At 41.0% G+C, this 19,477-nt stretch overlaps 1 protein-coding gene across 1 annotated transcript in view; it reads left to right on the top strand.

The window, feature by feature from the left end:
• Window positions 1-919: 919 nt before the first annotated feature.
• Window positions 920-19,477, top strand: part of LOC124711240 (PAX-interacting protein 1-like) — a 175,783-nt gene continuing 157,225 nt past the window's right edge. Inside the window, exons 1-6 of the mRNA XM_047241200.1 lie at window positions 920-1,126; window positions 1,215-1,399; window positions 2,238-2,415; window positions 5,406-5,577; window positions 7,070-7,365; window positions 15,205-15,360. Coding sequence (XP_047097156.1) covers window positions 989-1,126; window positions 1,215-1,399; window positions 2,238-2,415; window positions 5,406-5,577; window positions 7,070-7,365; window positions 15,205-15,360 — 1,125 coding nt within the window. The 5' untranslated portion in view covers window positions 920-988. The remainder of the gene's footprint in view (window positions 1,127-1,214; window positions 1,400-2,237; window positions 2,416-5,405; window positions 5,578-7,069; window positions 7,366-15,204; window positions 15,361-19,477) is intronic.

Below are 19,477 nucleotides of genomic sequence, written 5' to 3'. Positions count from 1 at the left end.
CGCAGTATCCTTTCTTCCAGGAGTGCTAGTTCTTCAAGGTTCGCAGGAGAGCTTCTGTAAAGTTTGGAAGGTAGGAGACGAGGTACTGGCGGAATTAAAGTTATGAGGACGGGGCGTGAGTTGTGCTTGGGTAGCTCAGTTGGTAGAGCACTTGCCCGCGAAAAGCAAAGGTCCCGAGTTCGAGTCTCGGTCCGGCACACAGTTTTAATCTGCCAGGAAGTTTCATCGTTTGTGCTGCTTTTGACTGAAACGTGATCGTCCATTTTCAGATATTTTTGTGATTAATTTTGCAACTGCAGCACTTTTACAGATCTCCGAAATTAACTTTCGAGAAAAGAGAATAATCAGTACGTAAAGTGTCATCAACGTATGTTGAAGGCTTCCCCCGTGGCTGTTTGAATAAGTTAAAAACTTTTTTTGTGGTTCCAGGGGCTAGCAGCTGTTTAGTTCTATCTTTATCGTAAGTTCAGTTGCGGATCGAAACAAAGCAACAGTAAATTTAAAGAAACGTATCGTCTCTACTTGGAGGTTATTTCTCAGAGACAACGCCGTTACTGCAACCTGCAAGATTTTTTTCATTCTTTATAAGATCTTACTCAATTTTCAATTAGGGGCTTGCTCTGAACGAGTGTATACCGTAATGGATAACATTTATTCTGATATTACTTTCGCAAACAATCTTATAACCTTTTAAATAAATTACTGTGTGTGAAAGTAATGTTTTTTGTATTGTGATAAATTTGTTAAGGTTTTCAACTTAGCAATCTACTAAATCCCGAATCGGGCTAAATATCGTTTTAATCGGTTACACATCCTGCCGACTATCGATATACCTGATGTATGTCTCCGCAATGATAATCGAAGGGAATATTTATCGATTTCAATTTTGTTTGTGTATACTTACGCCCGCCAAAAGTGATGTTGCCCGCACCATCAAAGATAATAAGTAGCGCCATTATTGTTATGTTGTTTAGATATGTGTTGAGCCATGGGAAGCGAAAATGAAAATGCTGACAGCAATGTAAAAGTTTACGGGCGTCTCGGAGAAAATGAAGATATAATTCTCACTGATACTTCTCTTTTTAAAGATGTTAAATTTTATATCAGCGGCAAAGCTCAAGATAATGTAAGTTTTTGCTCACTCGATGCATAAGAAATGCTAATCTGGAACAGCTGATTGTATTCTGGCCCTGTAAATATATATTTTGTTGCAGGTTTTGCGTTTGCTGTTGGACGGCGGCGGGGAGCGTATGAATTATTTTTATGATTTTGTTACCCATTGCATTATAGGTGAAGATGCGTCTGAAAGTGATATCAGTGATGCAAAGGAATTATATGAAGTCCCAGCTGTAAATCAGAATTGGGTTTTACTATCAGCGCAGTGCAGGAAACTTTTACCGTATCCTTTGCATGAAGTTATAATGATCCTTTATGAAACCTTTGGAGCAGTCACAAGACAGAATGGTTTAAAAATTGTTGGAGCATTAGTTGGAAACCCTTTGATATTGGACTTCGTTCTCCCATGTGTTTGTGGTCCTTGTATACGCAATTTGTTGATATTCGTCTGCTTATATTAAAACTACCATTACTTGAAACTTCTGGACCTATGGTATCACTTGGATCATAGGCCGGAGTGAAGCACTTCTTAGTGTAACATGTTTATTGTAACTTACGTGAATTTCGATGCTGTCAGTAATGAAAGTAGAAGTAATGTAGGCCCTATGCCTAGTACTTTTTTTTTGCATTAAGTGTGAAGTTAATTTACTACCACTCCTATGGTTCTGCTGTGATGGAGCCCTGCGCAATGAGATGTATTAAGGCATCAGGTGATGCAGGATGTGCAAGTTGACCATTAATGGCTAATTGTAAATGTATTATGTAAAACAGAACTGTGCTTAATCTATCATAAAGGGATGTGCCGATTTGGAATTACAGGAGAGTAGTGGACGTTCAGTGATGTGACAATCTGTTCTGGGAGCCTCACTTTTGCACAGGCAGAAATTCACTTTTTCTTGTCATCCAAATAAAGTGTGTTTGGTGAACCATTAATTTCACTTTTACTGTTGATGATCATAAATACTGACAAATTCTTGGATTTAGTTGAAGATGTGATGAAATCTCTGGATTTTGTCTGTCTTGGGTGGGAGATGTGGCTATATTTCATTGCACTTGTTTAAAAATTGAAATAATGAAATGTGTGTGAATTTGTTTGATAATTTCTTTAATCATGTGCTTAGTACATCAGGATTCCCACCAGAAGGAACACAGCTTTTTGTTAGAGTCACAGCATGCCTCTCTCAGCTCAGCTACGAAGATGCCAAAGCCCTTTGGGCAATGGTAACATTCAATGGTGGTAAATGTCAGCTTCAGCTTGATAGAAGCTGCACTCACTTGATTATATCAAAACCAGCTGGTGTAAGTGGATAACAACTCAGTGTTTTATGAAGGATGTTTATTGTGTTGTGGTTTATGTGCTGATAATTTGTATAATTGAAGACTATAATTTCATGAATATAAGCTAACAAATTTTTCCTTCAGTTGTAGGCTACTGCATTGTACTAATCTGTTTTGACCATTTAGCACATTCGTTAAGATGATTCTGTTTGATATGGTTAACTACTTTTAGATTGAATTTGGTTGAAGATATATTGCCTTTTACAGTAACATTCCTCAGTAGCTATATCTAAACTGTTACTTTTTAATTATTAAACTCTCAACGAAATTATGAGTTGCCAACTTACCTCAACCTCAGGCTAAGATTCAAATTAGCGTGGCATGACCACAGTCTTTCTTTCCTTTTTTTCTAACTTCTAATTCTTTTTTTACACTTTCATTGGCTTTTCCAGCTTACAACCAGTTTGTTACCTTGTGACTAAATTGGACCTAAGGTTATGTTATGGATCAGTCTGTTACCTGATCCTAAATTTTGGGATAAGACACTGTCACATACTGAACAACTAGCTTGCAAATACCATGCCATTATACTTTTCAGAAATGATTTAATGTCTGTTGCGTATGAGGAAAGATGTTATTCTCATTTAGTATTTACTTTATTTTCCAATGGGGTGCTAATAACCATGCCATTGAGTGCCCTGAAACCAATCTGCTTCACTTTGTCCTGTACTGTTCAGCATTCCACCTGCCTGGATGTTGAACTCCACCTCTGCAGTGGCTCCATAAAACCCTCCCGCCATATACGTCCGACCAACTATTAACTCCTAGTCACATCGACCATATATATTCATTTGATGTGTTTGTTACAAGTTTTGGCATTATAACATGGACGGTCAGTTGTGAATAAAGGAAGTAATAGATCCCTGTTCGTTGATAGGGCACTGGACAAATGCTGTCAGCTTATAATAAAGATTGCTTACACAACACTCGTGCAACCCACCCTATATTAATGCTCAAGTGTGGAATACGTGCAAAATAGATCTAACAAGGGATACGAAGTGTATACAAAACAGGACAGCACAGGTTATTTGACTCATGGGACAGAGTCGAAGAAATGCTTGAAAACCTGAACTGTCAGGTGTTTAAACATGTACACAAAATATCCTACAAAAATCTATTTACATATTTACACAGTTCTGAAAACACATATCGGATACCACGCAGGTATCACTCGATAAGGATCCCAAATACTTGTTTGGATAGTTACCTCATTTGTAGAGGCAGTTAAGTCTTACTTCCCTTGTCTCAAGAATGAATGGAATAGGAAGAAACTTTAGAACGTTGTAGAATACAAAGTTCCCTCTGCCATCACTTCATAGTGGTTAGTAGAGAGCAGGTGGAGATGTAGATATCATTACGGTAACCCAAGTAAGAGACCTGCCCTGTGCTAGTCTCATCAGATATATGCTGGCCTACCAGAACCACCTGAGGAAACTGTCATGTCATATTCCAACTCTGTTGTAATGTGTGCACTGCCTTTTATGTGGGCATGACCCCCAACCAGCTGTTCACTCGAATGAGTAACACGTTATCAAACTGTAGCCAAGAGCAAAGTTGACCTCAGAGAGACAGAATATGCTGTTGAGTACTACATAATATTCTTCAGTGGCTGCTTCAAAATCCATGCTGTCTGAACCCACTTCCCTGATTACCTGCTTCTCATCGTGCAGGTGGGAATTATCATAACAGCTCCCTGATTTGCACAATTCTTCTGACCCAGTGAGGTGGGACAGTGGTTAGCACACTGGACTCGCATGTGGGAGGATGATGGTTCAAAGCCGTGTCTGACCATCCTGATTTAGGTTTTCCGTGATTTCCCTAAATTGCTTCACGCAAATGCCGGGATGGTTCCTTTGAAAGGCCACAGCTGACTTCTTTTCCAATCGTTCCCTAATCCGATGGCTGAGCTGTTTGGTCCCCTCCCCAAATCAACCAACCAACAATTCTCCTGTTTTCAGTCTCCACCCTTGGCATCATGCTTCCCACTTCGCACCATTAATCTAGACGCAACCCACTCCTCCACTTCATCATGTGCTGCACTGCCCTTACCTGCACCAATGCAGACTCACAGGTGGCATATTCCTATCCCATTCAAGTGCCACTTCTATGTCCTAGTTGTAACCCTTCTCCCTTTCCTCCATCCCTCACTTCCCCTCCCTATCTCCTTATTTGTCTCATCCACTCCAACACCACAACATGTAACCCAAGATTGTTTGCAACGCTGGTACAAAGTACTAGTACAGGTGTTTAATGTTTTTTGTTAGCTCCACAGAAGGACATTTTGTTAGCTCATGTCCTAAAGCTTTGTGACAAATCCGATCTTGTTTGTGTGCCTGTAAGCTGGCAAATGCTACACAGTAGTTGGTTTCTTTTACTCCTTCCATTATTTGTATTCCATCCAGTACTTTACAGTATTGTATTAATATAGCATTATTGATACAGCATTTGCTTGATGCTTTATTGGAAATGGTTATTGACTAATCGCCTTCAGGCAAGACAAAAAATTGATTTCTTTTAATGAGTATCTGAGGAGTTAGTGTCATGCTGGAACACTCATGTTGAAAGATTTTAGTCACCTACCAACATTAGCAATAAATGTTATACAAATTGGGGAGAGCTGTAATGGAACCTGCAGCAGTTCATGATGTGAGTTCCTGGAGGAAGCCTCTCCCTCTGAGGCATTTATTTGTCATATATGTTTTATAAACAACTGTTCTGGTGTGGCACTAATCCTTGCGACACAGGAAGCTAGCAAATTTCTTGGAACACCAAAGGATATTTATTCACCAATCAAAAACAGCCATATCAGTAAAGCATTGTGCAATTGTAGTTTCCTATTTCATTATAATACATTTATAAAGTACCATTGTCTCATAGTAATTGTGAACAGTTAATTGGATCTGTGGTGGAGTTGTTTGCAGTTTTGTTCAAGAAGTGTAATTTGTTTGCAGGACAAATATGAGTGTGCACTACGAAAAGGTGTTCAGATAGTGACTCCTGACTGGATACTACGTTGCATTTCAACGCGTTCTTTGTGTGATGAGAAGCAGTATGATCCACGACTTTTAACGTTCCCCAAGCCTCAATCTCCTGCACAACAGACATCAGATTTTGAGTTAGCAGGTTTGTGTTTTACATAAGCAGATTTTATATATGAAGTATGTCCGGAAAGCAGTGCAGTTTTTTTGGTGCTGGCACTTAAAGTGGCTGCATTGTGTTCCGACCGGTTGGGTTAAGTGGGGAGACTTGACTTCAAAGCGATACCTTCGCTAGTCCACTCTGAGCAGTTGAGGTGTCAGGATTGTTGCCTCCCCACTCCCTGTTTAGTGCATGTGACATGAAATATCTATGGAATTCTTACTCGAGCAATGTTATGCAATAAAAAATCTCTTGTAGAGACCCGCCAATTGATTGTGCAATCTTATGGAGACAGTGCTTGAAGTATTCCCAAGTTTTGCTGTGATTGAAAGCATTTATGCGAGGCCAGGAAGAGTTGGTTGATGAAACCTGTGCTGGAAGGCCATCAACCGGAACTGTCGATGGCAATTTGGGACAACCTGTTAAATTCTAACCATTGGTTGAGTGTTTGGATGATTGCGGAAACTCTCAAGATTCCCAATACAACTGTACATGAACTGGTGACCGATAAATTGCACGTGAGGAAGCTGTTTGCCAAGCTGGTTTCCAAGCTTTTGACGGACAGTCAGACGAATCCCTGGGTGGCGGACATGGCTGAACTTCTTGAATGCATGGAAATTGAACCTTCTTTCTTGGACAGTGTTGTTATTGGGGATGAAGCATGTTTCAAGTACTACCCAGAAACAAGAGGTTAAAACTGTGAGTGGCCCACTATAGTGTTCCCCAAAACCAAAAAAAGTGAGAATGAGCACAGTGTTGAATGCGTTGTCCACAAAATTTTGTGCACGCTGTCTACTACATTGATAAAAACTACAAAAGAGAGTTGTCCGAGTGAGAAATGGGATCGCCACTACCTGGGAGTTCCTCCAAGACACTGCTCTAAGACCCACTGCTCTGTGTATCCGTGAGTAGCTGGAGAATCACAACTTGGTGACCCCACTGAAACCTTCCTATAGTCTTGACATGGCTTTGACCAACTTCTTTTGCTTCCCGAGGATCAAGGCTGCACAGAAAGGAAGCCTTCCAGGATGCGTACTGCCCATGGCAGAGTCACTGTCACAGTGTGTAGGTGCCCAAGATAATTACTTCAAAGAATATTAAATGTTTCTAATGGTATCTACAGTAAATCTGTTGGTTTTAAAAAAATGCATTGCTTTCCAGACACTTTTTGTATATCATGTTCTCATAAATATAATGAGATTTGATTTTTTGACATTTGGTACTGTTTTTGCACAGTTGCATGATATAATAAATGTGGCTGTCAAAGCTTAATGATCTGTTTTGTTGGTAAGGTTGCAGCAATTCCTTTCTGTGATTTGTGTACTCCTACTGTTCTGCATCATTGCTTCCCTCTTTAGCGTTGTCCAGGGCCCTTTACATTTGTAAATACAAAATGTTTGTCGATCAGTTGAATAGCATTCTATTGCTCTGCTGCAAATTGTATACTTTCTCCTGAAAAATATTTGCCTTCTTACAGGGGATTTGTCTACAGCTGAAATATTAGGTTTCTCAGATGTGACTAACTTCAAGCAAGAGCAACAGCCACAACAGCAGCAGCAGCAACAACAACCACCGCCACTACCAACTCCACAGCAGCAGCAACAACAACAGCAACATCAACAACAACTATTGCAGCAACAGGATGGCACTATTCTGTCATTGCCTACGCCCTCTATTGGCATCCAGCAGGCAGCTGGAGCAACAGTTAACAAAGCTTCTCTTCTTGAACAACTGAAGCAGCGTATGCCTTGGAATCAGCCACCACAGCAACAGGTATGGTGTCATACTCTTACATAGAAAACATGATTAGATCTACAATAGTTAACACTTGTGGATTAAATGTCAACTACAACGATTAAAGGTAACTTTTTGTCACCTCGTGCATAAACTGTTGGCTCAAATTTATTATGACACCTTTGTAGAAGTGACATCACTGTTTGGCCACAATAAGTTCACTCTTCATAAGGTGGTTTTTGGGAACGGCAGCACGAGACATGCCTTGCCCCTGCATTAGGAGTGTTGAGAGCAGGAGTGAGGGAAAGGCAGTGCTTACTATTCCTGCAATGCTGGCACCGTTACCCATATTTCGTTCTCATATGAAAGTAGAAATGACACACACAGAAATATTGACAGCACTTATATAAAAATGAATGTCTTTCTATTAGTGCCGATTTTCTCCATTACTGGCAGCACCAGCAAGAAGGGTCAGCTTACCGTGGCTAAACAGTGCAGCATGTAGCTCATAGCATGTGCCATGCGGGCTAAAAGAGCACTTACAGTGTCTGCGGATCTTCACTTACATGCTTCTGTTAGCAATTCGCCGGCAGCGGTGGCCGAGCGGATCTAGGCGCTTCAGTCCGGAGCTGTGCGACTGCTACGGTCGCAGGTTCGAATCCTGCCTCGGGCATGGATGTGTGTGATGTTCTTAGGTTAGTTAGGTGTAAGTAGTTCTAAGTTCTAGGGGACTGATGACCTCAGATGTTAAAGTCCCGTAGTGCTCAGAGCCATTTGAACCATTTTGTTAGCAATTCCTTATTGTAGGTTCCATCCAATTGGGTGATAGTACACAGTAGCCAGTGAGAATCGCCTGAGCTTATAATGTTGTTTTTTCACTAATATTTAGTTGATTTTTCAGAATATTTCATGATTTCCTTGTTGGTGGTTAGGGTAGGACCTAATATTTCGGTGTAAAGAGAATGCCAGCAAAGTTAATTTACAAAGCAAAGGAATGACTTACGGGCAGTGTGATTGGTTACCCATATCCAGCTCATGATTTGTCATTTTCATTTCCCATCATTTATCACGTGAACCATTGCCAATTCCGGTATGCAATAGTACAGTCACAGACACTGTAAGCGCATGTTTACCTGTCACATGGTGTGCACCACTAAAGTATATGTCTAAGGGGACCGACAGATGGCCTTTGTGCATTTTGCTCTCTGCTGCCTTAGGTAAAAAAAAGTGATTTATGTTAAGTTATAAGATGGAGTGGTTGTTACTGTTCTACCGGACAAAATTACACTTGGTAGTACAATCATGGGTTTTTAAGTTTGCTCCAGGAGGAGACCGAGCGGATACTACAAAACATAAAATATTAGTTCACTTCATTAGAGCATAGATAAGAGGAATTACTTAACTTAGTACAGTCCTGTATTTACAATTGTCTGATCACTAACATATCAGTTGATATAGACAAAATACAAGTCTCTCACTTAGAATACTTTTAACCATAACTTTCACATTGAGTCCTGCCTGTTACATTGATCACACAGCTGATCTGCTATAGTCTGCTTAAAATCACTTGATAGTTGATCTCTATCACTTGCCTCTACAGTGTTGCCACATTGGCTGCTGGCTACCACTCAGTAATAGGTAACATGCAAATGTGGCAGGTCACTTCACAAATGCTGATAACGTGTAACGTGGAGCAGTGTTGCAAGTGGCTGCCGCAAGGTATATTGGAAATGTGAGAAGCTCTATTGACAGCTGATTTAAGTGACCAGTGACTGAACTGTGGCAGGAGACTTGTTTTGTAGCTCTGAGTTTAAACTCTTGTCCTAAACCAACGACAACCTCCTTACATGTTATATATCTGAGACAGCGGTGGTCAACAGTCTGTGCAGAGCTAAAATCATGATTGATTTGTTCACAGCTGTTGAAGCTAACCTCTACAAGCAAATTCAAGACAGAAAAACTTCAGTTTCAGCGCTAAAACAAACTGTAATATCTTGCTGTCACCGGTTGCCTGAAACTATCCTCTCACTGGCTACAAGAGCTGCCACATTACCAAATGTTGGCGCTTGGTTCCCGATTATAGTAGAGACAGATTCCGGGCAAAAAAAGAATGATAGGGAGAAAAGTAAGAGCAAATAAAAAATTCAGTGCAACGAAGAAAATACCATGACAAAGAATTAGGAATTTAAAAAATGACATTGAAACCAGTTAATTGAATAAAAATGATATACTGTTTTGCTTAGATTTAGAAACAAGAAATTTCACAATGTTTGACGAGATTATCATACAATGGTCAGGATTTTTAGTGGAGTATACTGTTTGTGGCACTTTATCCTACCACTGTACAAAAATGTGCGACTATGTGAGTTATTTCCCATATTCGACCTTTTTTTGGTCTTTATTGACTGGCCGGCCACCAGTTTAGTCGGCCATTGTGTTAACATTATCAATTCAAATTTTCCTGTGCTGGAAGCGAAAGAAAATAAGTGTTATGCAAAAACTAGTTGCACGTGCAATTCAGTCTAAACTCAACCTTTACGTGCATAATAGTTTCATAGTAACAAGCCCAGACAAACATAAAAATCTAATTATCAATTTTATGCTGTAAAAATTCATGGAATTGTGGGGTAAACTTTATGCAAACCTCAGTTTTTCAATTTGTGAGTCTATGAGTAAGATGGTGGCATAATAGCCCAGTGAAAAAGACCAAAAAAGGTCAAATACAGCAAATAATGAGAGTAGACACAAATTTTGGTAGGTAAAATGGTAGTTGGGAGTGCCACGGACAACATACTAAAAATCTTGACTGATGGGTACTGAGTGTGAGGAAGGAGGTATGTTTGAAAGTCACTTTCGTATAATTTTCTTGAATAACTGGAAAACTACAGCCCCTACTGAAAATTTATTACTGTACAAGATTAAACTACGGTCTTATTCATTTCTTCTCTAGGACTAATAGTTTGTATGAAGAGAGCTATAGGATATTGAAAATTTCGTGTGATCAACATGCGCTGTAGCTTTAGGTGGCTTTCACAGGACAATTTGAGGTATTTTCCCAGCTTGACAGAGCACAAATGTCCTGTATCAAACTGTTCATCTCCATTTCCTTTACACCACTGTGGTACGTTTTGAATGGTTATTGTTTACATCCTATGTATTAGACAGCCGTGGTCTGTCCTATATGCAGTTATCAGTTGCATGGATTGATCACCATGGTCTCATTTCATCAAAATGTGTCTGTGACTCACGAGTAGCTGGCCGCACGAGTGGGCTTTCACGATGGCCCAAAATCGCAGGCCGCATCTGTAACGGATCAGGCCTACTGATATGAAGTCCATCGTTTTCCACTAATGTGTAGGCCTGCCCGCCAGATCTAGACTCACCAACCTGCCCGCAGGCGACATCTTTTTGTGTGTGGCATGATGCAGCGGATTCTCAAGGTTTATCCCAGGATCCTCGGCAGACCAGAGGGCAGGGGCAATGGATTTCAGAGATTGCGACCGTTTCACTACAAGTACATTGTACAGTGCTGCATTTTATAGAGATTTTATTTATTCTATTACATTTTGGCACTTTGAAAGAAGTTCATATATTAAAAAGTATGGACGATAAAAATAAGTAAATTGTGGCAGTCGCTGGAGGTTAGTACTCTGTGTACTCTTATATTTCTAGAAAGAAAAATGCCAATAGTTGTAAAATGAAATGACTGGCATTGATGGCTGGAAGGCTCCATCTTAGGAAGGTTATCTGCGGGGTTGCAAGTCTTCGTTCAGGTGATGGTGCATTGGGTGACTTGCATCTCAGTGATCATGAAATGATGATGAGGACAACACAACACCTTGTCCACGGGTGGAGAAAATCTCCTACCCATCTGGGAATCGAACCCAGGCCCACTGCACGGTAGGCAAACATGTTACCACTCAGCTAAGCCACAATATCTCTAAAATAATAGACATAATGCAGTGGATAACAACTGATATAATGAATATAATTGAACCAATATCTCATTGGCGGCCATCTACAGTGTTGGTTTACACAACTGTTCCCCACCTTATACACTTATACACTTCTTTTGAGAGGCCTACTTTTTTCTGAGGTTATTTCTGAAATCAGTGAAGGTATTTTAAATCTGCCCTGCGACTCCAAGGAAATGAATATTTTTGTCACCAAATATAGTTTGTTTTACTGAAATATTATAACATCAGTGGTCTTAATGAAATACGTATTTAATTTGGCTTGCTTTCTCCATTTAAAAAGTTTGTTACAAAAGATGTTGATGTTAGTACCTAAGATTTTTGCTCACATGTTTAGAAATACAGAAGTCCCTACATTTATTTGTCAACTTGTGTCTTTATGCACCCTTGAGATCTGAAAATTTGTTAGGAAAGAGCGGTAAAACTTATCTGGAAATCATGGAAATACCAGGGAATTTAACTTGGGGCAACCCTGATGGAGTGCGCTCTTAACTGATTTGATTATGAATCTATCTTAAAAAATCTTATTCACCTTTACATGATCATTGTGTTCGCTTTTGAGTTTGGTGTATTTCAACTAGATAAATATTGCCTTCTGAGAATAGCACTTTGTTTATGGTGTGGGTTGTGTTCATGCTTCTTCTGGTGGCTATATGAGTGTCGCTGCCTCACTGTTCATGTGCTATCATAGCTTTGAGGTAGTGAAATTGGGTAATATTAGTGTTTCTGATTCATTGGAAGAAATACTTGATGGTTCTGGCTCAGGAGGGGAAAATGGATAATTTTGGTACTGATTAGGATTTCTGCGCGGTTGAGTGTTGAAGTATGTGATAAGGAAAAGAAGTAATATAGTGTGTCATTTGCAAGAATGTGCCTGCTGAAAGAACATGTATAAAAATAGTTGTGGTTGTATAGTGTGTCACAATTTGGTTAAAGGTAAAGAATATGACATTGCAGTATCTTTTGCACTATCAGCTTCACTACTGTTACTACGTAATACATTCATGGCAGCAGATGAGACACTTAGATGTTAGCAGCTGACTGTCCTGTACACACTTTTCTTTAAATTGGTGATGTGAAGGCATCACTTGACATTTCTCAAAACTCAACTGTTTCTTCAGCATTTTAATTCTGTGTCATCTTTTTCATTTGTTCTATATAGATGTTTGACAGTTGATGAAGATATGTCACATTTTTTAGGCTAATTCATTTTTGCATTATTCAAAAAGCAAGCAAGAGAAGTGTGGTATAAAGTTGTTTAGCTGTTTGTGGTGCTTTTATCTAGTATGTGATTTTGGATGGGGAAGTGTGTTCAGGGGAAAAGGCACAGGAAGCAAGTGTTGTCAGACCTTTGAATAGACTACTGGAAAATTATTTCTACAAGCCACAAAAGGTTTGAGAGTATTATAAATTGCTTCACTACACATCATTATCGTAGAAGAAGGTGGGCCTCAATGTTTTGCAGGAACGTCAACTGTATATGATTAATATATCACCTACACCTGAGGTACAGGCAAGATTAACCTCAATTTACTCATTGCTAAGTTGGTATTCCAATATTGGAGAGCCTCGGCAATACTGATGCAAGTTTAAAAGGGCCTAGCAATGGGCTGAAGTGTGGATCAGAATTTGTATCGGGAAGGGAGATGCAATAGGGTAGTCCATGCATCTGCATAGTAAGCAGGAAATCCGGGTTCGAGTCTTTGTGGTACAAATTTTAATTCATTGTTTCAGACTATATCATTATTGTGTTATGAAAAAGATAGATTGCTACTCACTATAGGGAGGAGATGCCGAGTAGCAGGGAGGCACAGTGGAAAGAATGTTATGTATAAGTTTTCAGACAAATTTCTTCTTCTAAATTAGAAAACACACACAGACACATCTGTTTCCAGCCACCGTGGCTGGACTGTGAACTGTGCCTGTGTCTGTTGTGTTTAGTAATCTGAGGTGTGTGGTGGGGTTAAGGAGGTGGCATGAGGTGGGGAGGAGGAGGGTGTAGTGCTGTTTGTGTGATCAGGATATAGTGCAGGGAGGGTTTCCACCTGTGCATTTAAGAAAAAAACTGGTTTTGGAAGGAAGAATCCAGATGGCACAGGCTGTAAAGCTGTCATTAAAGTGAAGCACATTGTGTTGGGCAGCTTGTTGAGTGACTGGCTGGATCAACTGTCTCTTGGCCACTGTTTGTCAGTAGCCATTGATGCAGACAAGCAGCTTGTTAGCTGTCATGCCCATGTAGGAAGTAGCACAATGGCTGCAGCTTAGTTTGTAGGTCACATGACTGGTTTCACAGATAGGCCTACCTGTGAAGGGATAGGAGATGCCTGTGACTGGATTGGAGTAGGTGGTGGTGGTGGTGTATGAGATAGGTCTTGCATCTAGGTCTATTGCAGTGATATGAGTCATGAGACAAGGGATTGACAGCAGAAGTATAATGAGGATGGACCAAGGATATTGTATATTGCATGGAATACCACTGTGGGAGGGGTGGGAAGGATAGTGGATATGATATTCATAATTTTAGGGTGCAACAAGAGGTACAAGTGGAGAAAACGACTCAGTTGCTCGAGTCCTGTGTGGTGTTGGGTCATGAGGGGGACGGTTTCTTGTGACTAGGCACTGGGCACATGGGCTGTTGTAGGCGACTGGAGAAATAAAGCTTGGGAAATCTGTTTTTGTATGAGGTTGGGAGGATAATTTTGGTCCATGAGGGGCTCATTGAGACCCTTGGTCTTCATGTCAATGATTGCTTCGCAGTCTGTGCCATCTGGCTCCTCCTTACCTGCACCAGAATGCGCATGAGGGAACTCTTGTGTCGATACATCCTATGGTCCTATAATCCCCCTTGCCTCAATGTTGGTAATTCCTGTCCATCTATGTACCCCTTCCCCGCTCCCATTCCAACATTGCACAGCCTTCTACTCTGCTAACACACCACTTATTTCCCCCTTCTCTACGCGCTTACCTGCCCCCCTGCTCTTCACCCCGAACATCATGACTGCAACTAGCAGCCCTACACTGTCCCCACTATGTCCAACAGCACTATACCTTCCCCAATTTGAACCAACCAACCCTGCAACCCCCTCCCCCCCTCCCCCTTGTACTATGCCTCTTCCTTAGCCCATCACACACTACAGGTTGTTGGACGCTTCAGACACATGCACATTTCGTAGCCCAGTCACAGCTGCCAGAGAGAATGGTCGTGTGTGTGTGTGTGTGTGTGTGTGTGTGTGTGTGTGTGTGTGTGTGTGTGTGTGTGTGTTTCCTACTTTGTAATAAGGTCTTTTGGCCGAAAATTTAAGTATAACAGTCTTTTCGTTGTGCCTGTCTGCGACTCAGCGTCTCCTCTATTTGGTGAGTAGCAATCTGTCCTTTCCATAATACTGTTGTAATACTATCCTGAACTTTCCATTGTTTGAAAACATTTGAGAGGTTATTTGCTGCACAAACATAAACTTTATGCCCATTTTATTCCATGTATTCATATTATGTTTCAGGAAGAATGGCTTTTTGTATACGTCTTCAAGCTTTATCAAACTGAAAAAATATTTGTTGAAAATTGATTATTTTACTTGTCCAACAATAATGAAATTGCATGGTAAATTGTCTTGCACATGGCTTGCAGATGTCTGTATAGACTGAGCTACAATAGTTTTGTAATTCAATTTTCTTTTCCCTTTCTTTATTTTTCCAGGTCATGAAAAATTAGTGGTTTGTCTTTAAGACTTTTGGGATACAAAGCAATGTGACGAATACACACTCAGTGGGAAGGGACACCAATACTTTTAAACTAGATTTTTTTTTTTGAAATTTGAAACGTCTGGAAAATATTGTACAAAGTAATGTTTTTGGACAGCAGCAAATGTTTACTACTAATTTCTGATAAAACATAATTTTTTTCCAGGCAACTCCTCAGCTACAACAGTTGCAACTAATACAGCAGCAGCAGCCCCAGCAGCAACGGGTTATGCAACCTCAGGCTGCAATGCTGCGGCAGCAGGCTCTCCTTCAACAGCAGAGAGTCATTCAGCCACCTGGGCCTCCTTGGAGGCAAGTTGGGGTTAGTATGACCACATCAGACTGTAATCCATATAAGCAAAACTTACTTTCCACCAACCTGTAATAAGGGCCTGAAAAATATGCGTGAATATAGATACAAAATTATTTAATAAACACCATTTTGTAGTAAGTGTATTGTATCCAGATAAACAATTTTTTTCAGTGATAGTATAAAATAGCTTTATTTTCTGTACATAAATATCAAAATATTTACTAATTTTGCTTAAATATAGTGATGTTACACAACACTTGGTGAAGCTGTTATATCCTGTTGTGGACAACGAACACACAAATGGAGAAGGGTGCCCAGATAGTCAAGAACAATAGAACTTTATAATTACAGAGAAAGTACACAATTCATTTCACAGCTGAAACAGCTTCTCAAACTCAACAACTGTTTGCAGCTTTGCTTATCCTTGGCTATCTAACCTGTTCGCGTCGAGGCCCATCAAACACTGAGTTCTTCCCACGGTGTTACTTACACTAGGTTGCTCGATGGTCTGACCGAGGCAGAAATCCAAACATACCTCTCTGATCATGGTGTCATTGCAGTCCATCAGATGATGAAAAAGGTAGATGCATGCTTTGTGCCTACATGCAATCTTTTTTTCACTTTTGATAGAGTGGTGCTTCCGTCCAAGATCAAAGCACATTATGAAGTTATCACAGTCTGACCATACATTCTGAACCTGTTACGCTGCCACCAGTGTTATCATTTCAACCCCTTTCTAATGTCCCAAAAACAAAGATGATGTAACTTACGAAACGAAAGCGTTGGCATGTTGATAGACACACAAACAAACACAAATACACACACAAAATTGAAGCTTTCGCAACCAATGGTTGATACCTGTCCAAATGTGTAACCTGTTGTAGGGATGCTCATGAGGTCAACTGTCAGCCTCTTCCTACCCTCTGTATCAACTGCAAAAGCAAGCATGCTACCTCCTATTGAGATTGTCCCATGTATCTCTATGAGTGGGCTGCCCAGGAGATCTGGCTGAAGGAAAAAGTGCCTTACACGGTCGCTCGCAAGTTTTTGGCTAGTCGGAAACCCTGCGTTCTACCATCCTCCACCTACAGTACTGTTTGTGCTAAATCTCGCTCCACGAAGGACGGGGCCACACAGACATGCGACCTTAAATTTCGTAGTCATCTTCCAGACTACCTGCTTTCAAGCTGTTGCAGTTCGCCTTTTCCTTCGTCACTGTACATTTTCCCTTTGTACCGTTTACCCCCCCTCCGTCATTTGATGTCACCAGGACAGACTTCCTCCAACTTATTGGGCAGCTACCTCATCCCTTTCTGCTGCTCAGTGACTTTAATGCGCACCATCCTCTTTGGGGTTCTCCCAGAACCTATCTTGAGAGGTGCCCTCTGGGGTGACCTTATCAATCAGCTTAACCTCTTCTGCCTTAACACAGGGACACCCACCTTCCTTTCAGGCTCCACGCACACCTATTCCCACTTGGACCTATCCTTCTGCACTGCCCAGCTTGCCGATCGTCTGAAGTCCGTTCTCTCTGACTCCTACTTGTGCGAACATTTCCCGTGTGCTATCCATTTACTGACTCTTACCCTACCTATGTGTCACACCCAAATGGCAACAAAGGCTGACTGGAGGCTTTATTCCTCCCTGGCGACCTTCGATGAATGACATTTCTCCAGTTGTGTTGACCAGGTAGAATTGTTTAGAAACTTTATTCTTACCACTGCCCAACGTTCTATTCCTCGCACTTCCTCTTTACTGTGCCTTGTCTTGTTCCTTTGGTGGACTGAGGCATGGCATGTCACAATTCGCACACGGAGACGTGCTCTCTGCATTTGTAACTATCATCCTATGATGGCAAACTCCATTCATTATAAACGATTGCTTGCACAGTATCATCGCATTCCTCGAGATAGCAAAAAAAAACCTAACTGGATTTCATTCACTAGTTCTTCTAACAGTTACAGTTCCTCCTCTGGCAGCTCTCTGGGACTAAGATCTAGTCCCAAATTTCTGGCTTGACAGTAGCAGAAGATGTCATCATGGATCTTACTGCTATCTCCATCACCTTGGGCCGGCATATTGCGGAGGTTTCGAGTTCCACCCATTATCACCCTGCCTTCCTTCATCGGAAATGAACAGAGGTGACTCTGGCGGTACCCTTCTTTTCTCAGAATCGTGAGTGCTACACTGACATCTGTATTATGAGGGAGCTAGATCATGCTCTCACTTCGTACTGATACTCTGCCCCAGAGCCAGACGATGTTCACATTCAGCTGTTACAGCGCCTTTCTCTTGCGGGCAAGCACTTTCTGCTTCATACGTATACCTGCATCTGGGCAGAGGGCACGTTTCCCAGACACTTGCGTGAAGCCACTGTCACACCCATTTCTAAGCACAGTAAGGACCTTCCTTCTAGCTACCGCCCCATTTCTCTTACCAGCTGTGTTTGCAAGGTGATCTTCAACATTCTTCTGTAGAACCACATTTCAAAAGCTTCTATTCTCATCTTGTTTGAACTGCTAATATTCCACATTTTACTTCTGCACAAGGCTGCACACCAGAAAAACATGTTCAGAAAGGACTTCCTAAAATTTAATTTTATTAAAGTCCTGTTTTTCAGAAATGCTTTCCTTGCTATTGCCAGTCTGCATTTTTATCCTCTCTACTTTGGATTCATCAGTTATATTTTGCTACCCAGACAGCAAAAGTCGTGTAATAGTTTTACTTTCTAATTTCCTACTCTAATTACCTCAATATTCCCTCCTCCTCCTCCTCCTCCTCCGTCTTTTCTTGTGCCTGTGTCTCGCATCTTAGGGGGTTGGCATGGTTACTGTTGGCTTTGGTGTAGCTAATTTAAGTTGTAGCTGGATACCCTTCCTGTTGCCACACTCTTGTCTCCCGAAGTGGAATGTGTGTACCCAAATGATCTGTAGATAGTGTTATCAATGAGAAAGATTGTGAAAGTTTTCCAAACATTTGCAAATTGTGTAACTGAGGCATGACTTGGATACCATAACAGTATTTGGCTAATGAGCTGTGGGCAACTGCCTAAAAACAACATCCAGGCTGGCCAGCTACCTCACCATTCTGGACGTGATGCTTTAACACCGTGAACGTAAATTTCATTTTAAATTTCTCCTTAATATCCTTTATTGCTTGCTCAGTGTACAGGCTGAATAAAATGGGGGTAAGGCTACAACCCAGATGATGTTCTAGAAAAAGTAAGGCCTAGTCACTGCATCTGTCCAAAATCCGCAGCGAACAATGGCTTGCCCCCCTGCGGGTTCGGGGGTTAGAATAGGCCCGCGGTATTCCTGCCTGTCGTAAGAGGCGACTAAAAGGAGTCTCAAATGTTTCGGTATTATGTGATGGTCCCCTCTCGGGTTTGACCTCATTTGTTGTTGTGGTCTTCAGTCCTGAGACTGGTTTGATGCAGCTCTCCACGCTACTCTATCCTCTGCAAGCTTCTTCATCTCCCAGTACGTACTGCAGCCTACATCCCTCTGAATCTGCTTAGTGTATTCATCTCTTGGTCTCCCTCTGCGATTTTTACCCTCCACGCTGCCCTCCAATACTAAATTGGTGATCCCTTGGTGCCTCAGAACATGTTGTACCAACCGATCCCTTCTTCTAGTCAAGTTGTGCCACAAACTCCTCTTCTCCCCAATCCTATTCAGTACTACCTCATTAGTTATGTGATCTACCCACCTAATCTTCAGCATTCTTTTGTAGCACCACATTTCGAAAGCTTCTATTCTCTTCTTGTCCAAACTAGTTATCGTCCATGTTTCACTTCCATACATGGCTACATTCAATACATATACTTTCAGAAACGACTTCCTGAGACTTAAATCTATACTTGATGTTAACAAATTTCTCTTCTTCAGAAACGCTTTCCTTGCCATTGCCAGTCTACACTTTATATCCTCTCTACTTCGACCACGTCAGTTATTTTCCTCCCCAAATAGCAAAACTCCTTTGCTACTTTAAGTGTCTCATTTTCTAATCTAATTCCCTCAGCATCACCCGACTTAATTCGACTACATTCCATTATCCTCGTTTTGCTTTTGTCGATGTTCATCTTATATCCTCCTTTCAAGACACTGTCCATCCTGTTCAGCTGCTC

The sequence above is a fragment of the Schistocerca piceifrons genome, chromosome 8 (assembly GCF_021461385.2).
Source record: "Schistocerca piceifrons isolate TAMUIC-IGC-003096 chromosome 8, iqSchPice1.1, whole genome shotgun sequence".
Taxonomy (NCBI): Eukaryota; Metazoa; Arthropoda; class Insecta; order Orthoptera; family Acrididae; genus Schistocerca; species Schistocerca piceifrons.
Note: the sequence above shows the minus strand (reverse complement) of the source record. Positions and strands in the feature narration are given on the sequence as shown.